General features: G+C 50.3%; 1 protein-coding gene across 1 annotated transcript in view; it reads right to left on the bottom strand.

Moving 5' to 3' along the window:
• The window catches only part of LOC104405751 (chromosome unknown open reading frame, human C2orf70), a 5,047-nt gene extending 1,816 nt beyond the window's left edge, over positions 1–3,231 (bottom strand). The window contains exons 1-2 of the mRNA XM_010014559.1: positions 3,097–3,231; positions 2,374–2,486 (exon numbers count right to left, since the gene is read on the bottom strand). Coding sequence (XP_010012861.1) covers positions 2,374–2,486; positions 3,097–3,231 — 248 coding nt within the window. The remainder of the gene's footprint in view (positions 1–2,373; positions 2,487–3,096) is intronic.
• Positions 3,232–5,289: the final 2,058 nt, after the last annotated feature.

The following is a 5,289-nucleotide window of genomic DNA, read 5'->3' as shown; positions in this document are numbered from 1 at the left end:
CCTTAACCCATTCTATTGAATTCTGTTCTGTCAACGCTTCAACACCCAGGGCAGCCTGAGTTCCTGATTTCTGCCAACATGCCAACAGCATGGGCAGCAAGGGGCAAAGACTTGGGAGCAGCTGACATTCTGTCTTCTCTGGTTCTGGCAGGGGGTTGGAACTGGATGAGCTTTAAGGTCCCTTCCAACCCAAACCATGCTGTGATTTTGTGTGCAAGGAGAGGAAGAGAGAGGGGTTGTCCAGCCTTGAGAGGAAAGGGCAAAGGGGGATCTTATTGTTGTCTACAGCTACCTTAGGGCAGGTAGCAGAGATGAGACTATCCAGAGGATGTAGACATGTAAGAAGCTGCAGGATGCACCTTGAATTTTGAGGTGCACGGATCAGCGACGGCACAAGTTATAAAATGGGCAGATCCAGACAGATATAAGGAAAATATTTAATCTGAAGCCCTCTATAGACGACTGACGAGTTTGTTTTTTTCTGATTTTACACTGGTGTTGAGCCACAGGAATACAGCACTAGAGGGCACCCACGGATTTGTGCTGTCGCCGGGTCTAGCTGCTTTTCACGGCAGCTCAACTCTCGGTCCTGGGCTGGCAGCATTGTAGGTGCCTTTTCAGCCTATTTCAGGTCCTGGATAACCATTCCAGGAGGCCAGTGTGGTGCTCAGAGCTCAAGGCAAGAGGTAATTTGGAATGCCAATTGAGAGCAATGCACTTAGCTCCTCTGGGGTTGAGCGGGGCAGTGGGGGCTCTCAGTGCCACGGGTGTCTATCCAAAAGGGTGGGTACCCCACCGTGCTGGGCTGTGCCACAGGGCACAACAGCCAGTAATGCACAGCGCCTGGCTGTGAAGTTACACGGTCCCAGTTGAGTTTGCCCATGGGCCGATACAAAGTCCCTCTGCGGGAGTTTGGCCTCACTGTTCCCTGAATTTGGGCTGGGTCTGCACTATTCCACGTCCCCAAGAAGTTTACTTTCTCTTTATTCTTACTGAACATTATTTCATAGAATCACAGAATGGTTTGGGTTAGAAAGGACCTTAAGATCATCTAGTTCAAACCCCCTGCCACGGGCAGGGACACCTCAAGATCATCTAGTTCAAACCCCCTGCCACGGGCAGGGACACCTCACATTAGACCATGTCGTCCAAGGCTCTGTCCAGCCTGGCCTTGAACAGTGCCAGAGATGGAGCATTTACTTCTCTGGGCAACCCCTTCCAGTGCCTCACCACCCTTACAGCAAGAAACTTCTTCGTTATACCTAACCTGAACTTTCCCTGTTTAAGTTTATTTTGATCTCCTCTGTATTCTCAGTGCTGGTGAGAAATATCCAGCTCCCTAATCCACATTTCAGCAGTGCTCTGCCTACTTCTGTCCACCTTTGTGCCCCAGAGATAGCAACAAGCTCCCTTGCATGTCCAACCTCCACAGCATCCACCCTGACCTCCAGGAGGAGAAGCTGCCGTGTCATTTTCTCAGTGAGGTGTTTTGGGGCTGCTCAGAGTTGCCACAGCTCTTCTGCAAGGAGCTTAAGTGGAGGCCCAGGAGGGATAAGGAATATGCAGGAGCTTTGATCACTGATGTCTTCTTTTTGCCTTTCAGTTCCTATGACCTCCTCCCCTCTCCAGGGCCCTGTATTGTGGAGGCACCTACCCAGCAGTGGACTGGATCCACCAGCTTGGAGGAGAGGAACTCCATCACTGCCCATGCCCAGCTATGGGGAGGCAGGAGGTGGCTATGGGATAGGGTTGGGATTCCCCCATCAATTCATAGCCATGGTGACTTGAAGACCTCACTTCTTTGTGATGGCTTGGGTGGCCAGTGGGAAGCCTGGGAGACTCACCTTTGGCCAGCTCACAGATTTGGTTGCTAAAGTGATGCCTTTTTCAGTGGTCACTTTGGTAATAGTGAAGTTGCAGCCCTCAGGTCTCCTAACCATTATGGTGGTGGGAAATGTCCCAGGGACCAGCAGGCCCACAGCAATGAGGAGGAGAGGAGATGGGCATGGAGGCCTCAGGATGCTGCTCTAGTTTTTGTGGGGGCTTTGGAATAAATAACAAACACACAGCCAGGAGGATGCTTGCTTGAAAAAACACTAAAACCAACACAAAACAAAACAACTGGTGTTTCTAAGTTGAGAAAAAAGCCTCAACGCCTGGCACTCTGCCCACTTATTCTTTCCTTTCAGGTTAATCTGGTTTCTTCTGCTCTCATTTTTCTGAGGACAGAATATTTGGGTGAAGAAGAAAAGGAGGACCAGTGCAGGTCTGGCTCTCCCCAGTGCCTCTCCAGTTTTAGTCCCACTAGCCCAAGCTCTGGGAATTGAGTGCCACCACATCCGAGGGGCTGTCTTCAGGGACCCTGGTACTCACATGTCAAGTGGATGTGGATATCTCTCCTTTTCCTTCAAAGGCAGCACAAAGAAGGGATGGATGTACAGCATCCTGCTCTTGTCCCGGTAAAAATCACGGTACTGCTGGGCCAGCTGCAGATCAAGGCAAACATCTGGGAATTTCAGCTGAATTCAGTGCTCCAAGTCTTGTTTGCACCAGGATGTTGCAGGGGTTACTATCGCAAAACACATGGAAATCCCCTCCCCACTCTAATCATACAGAAATGCCGGTCACATTTGTGTATGGTTACAGAAATGTAAGCTGCCCTGCCTCAGACCCTCAGGGAAATTAATAAGCAGCATCTGTGCTCGCTTTGTTAATTTGGCAGCTTGGCTTGTGTTGCTTGTAAGGTATTTGTATTGCATCTTAAGGTGTGAGCAAGACATGGGCCAAGGTATGGGGCAAGTGTGGTGCCTGCAACAGGGACTCCTTCAGTGAATGATCAAGTATGGAGTTATTTCAGGGCAGGTCTCTGTCTGCAGGTCTGTTGCATTCCACTCACCTTGTGCTGTGTCCTCTGTTACACAAGCCCTGGAGGTAAGGTATGTGGAAGGGGCAGAGCTGGCTGCTGCCTGTGCATGGGCTTCAGGCAGCGAGCCTTGCTGTGTGCAGGCAGCAGCAGCAGAGGGGTCATCAGCCTCCAGCCCCCAGCACAAGTCTGTGGCCACCCTGGCTCCAGTCCACAGTCCCCCATGTCCTCACCTGGTAAAACCTGCTCAGCTCCTGGGATCGGCCGCTGTCCAGGTTGAAGCGGGTCTGCAGTGGGATGTGCGGGTAGATGTCCTGGTCCTCTGCTTGGCATGTTGTCACCATCCGGATACCCTGGGGGTATCTCATGGCGGCGTTCCCACGGGTGTTTCTGAAGGAAAATGATAGGTGTGGGACATGCCTTCAATACTTACATGGGAAATGTGGTTAGGAAGGGTCATGCTGAGCTCCTTTCTCCTCCACGGCTCTGCAAGATGCCTGTGGGAATCAGCACCCACCTCTCGGGGCCATCTAATCGAGGTCATGCTTTGCCAAGAAAGGTTGGGCCAGATGATCCTTGAGATCCCTTCAAACCTGGTACTTTATGATTCTATGATTGACTTTAGCAAAACCCCACACTTGATGCCCTACATCACATCTGAGGATAAACTGATGCCCAAGGGATCATGGTGATGGACAGAACAGCGCCTTCATGACCCAGGACATGTTTTCATTTTCCTTTTTAAGCCCCATTCCTTGTGTTTTAGAGGTGCCCCAGACAGGGAGCTGCTGCTGGCAGAGCAGGGTCCACCACATCCCTGCACGGCTGTGCACGGAGGAATAGGAAAGGGAGCAGTTGGTCCCTCTCCTGGCAGAAAACCATTAGAGAAAATTAATGGGAGCCCTCTGTTCTGAGCACACAGCTTCCCAGCATCCAGGAAAGGTCAGCATCCAGGAAAGGTCAGCATCCATTCTGATCAAATGTCTCCTGGTGGTCTCATGTCCCCAAAAACGTGGGGTTTTGGGCTGAGGACATGGTACCAAACTCAGCTCAATTCCTCCCAGGCAGCTCGCACAGGGCTCAGGGCTAGATGGGGAGATTCTGCAGAGCATCTCAGGGGACCAAGATGGGACTGTTTTTCCCTGGGACAATCCCAGATGCCCCATAATGCTCCCATAAAGCAACTAGGAGCTCCTCTCAAGTAGGGAATAGTCACAGAGATGCCCCCTTTCCAAAACATGGTGCCAGGCTGGGAGTTCACCAGGACATGGCACTGGCTGGCCTGGAGAGGTGGGGAGAGCTCCACAGACTCATTTCTACCACTTCATCTGCCCTGCAAAGACATCATGTAGAAGTTCCATTAGCTCTTTGCATATTCAGAGCTGAAAATCCATTTATCCCTAATAATGACTGGTAAAACAGTAAATTGCATTTGCGCCTTCACCCATCCCTGAAAGCTTGTAGGATGTGTTCCCAGAATGTGGAAATATGTCATTATTCTCCCTCTGGCTTCTCACAATGGTTGCAAGCAATCGGCTTTCTTGCAAAGCCCTATGTGCTGAGACACTTCTGTGTTTCACAGGAGCCAGTGGAAACTGCTTCTCAGCCAAGCAAGCTCACCCAAGGCATACTGGAGTTAATTTTGCTGCAGTCTGAGATGCTCTGCCCATAACCTGAAAGCAGCATTTCAGCTGGTGCGGGAGCCCTCAGCTCAGGTGCAGATCTGTATCATTCTGCAAAAGCCGGGAGAAGAAAAAGAATCTTTAAGGGAAAAAGAAGGAAATACAGCCCTTTCCCTTTGCTGCCAGGGCAGACAAAACAGATCTGCTGAAGAATGGAGATAAGGCAAAAATCAAGGACAAACTATTTAGTGCATCCCCTGCTCAATGAGGAGCTCACAGAGTCTTGTACCTTGTGTCCAGCAGCCCAAGGGGACAAGGGGGAATGGCTTTAACCTGACAGAGGGGAGATTGAGATGAGATCTCAGGAAGAAGTTGTTCCCTGTGAGGGTGGTGAGGCCCTGGCACAGGTTGCCCAGAGAAGCTGTGGCTGCCCCATCCCTGGCAGTGTTTAAGGCCAGGTTGGATGGGGCTTGGAGCAACCTGGTCTAGTGGAAGGTGTCACTGCCCATGGCAGGGGGTTGGAACTAGATGAGCTTTAAGGTCCTTTTCAACCCAAACCATTCTGTGATTCTATGATTCTGGGACAAACACAGCACAAAAAATTTTAAAAAAACCAGCTTTCCCAAGAAAGTCCATTAGAGGTGAGTTTTTCTGTCTGACCCTGCCCAGTTCCCATGGTGTATTTGAACCAGAAACGATGATTTGCACACAAGACTGTCTGCTCATATTTGAGCAAGATTCCATACCAGGGTTTTGCTCATTTATGATTTTTCACAAGATAAAGCTGTTAATCCTGATGTCTCT

The sequence above is a fragment of the Nestor notabilis genome, unplaced genomic scaffold (genome assembly GCF_000696875.1).
Source record: "Nestor notabilis isolate BGI_N333 unplaced genomic scaffold, ASM69687v1 scaffold1705, whole genome shotgun sequence".
NCBI classification, from domain to species: Eukaryota; Metazoa; Chordata; class Aves; order Psittaciformes; family Psittacidae; genus Nestor; species Nestor notabilis.
The sequence above is the reverse complement of the archived record's forward strand: the minus strand, read 5'-3'. Positions and strand labels throughout refer to the sequence as shown.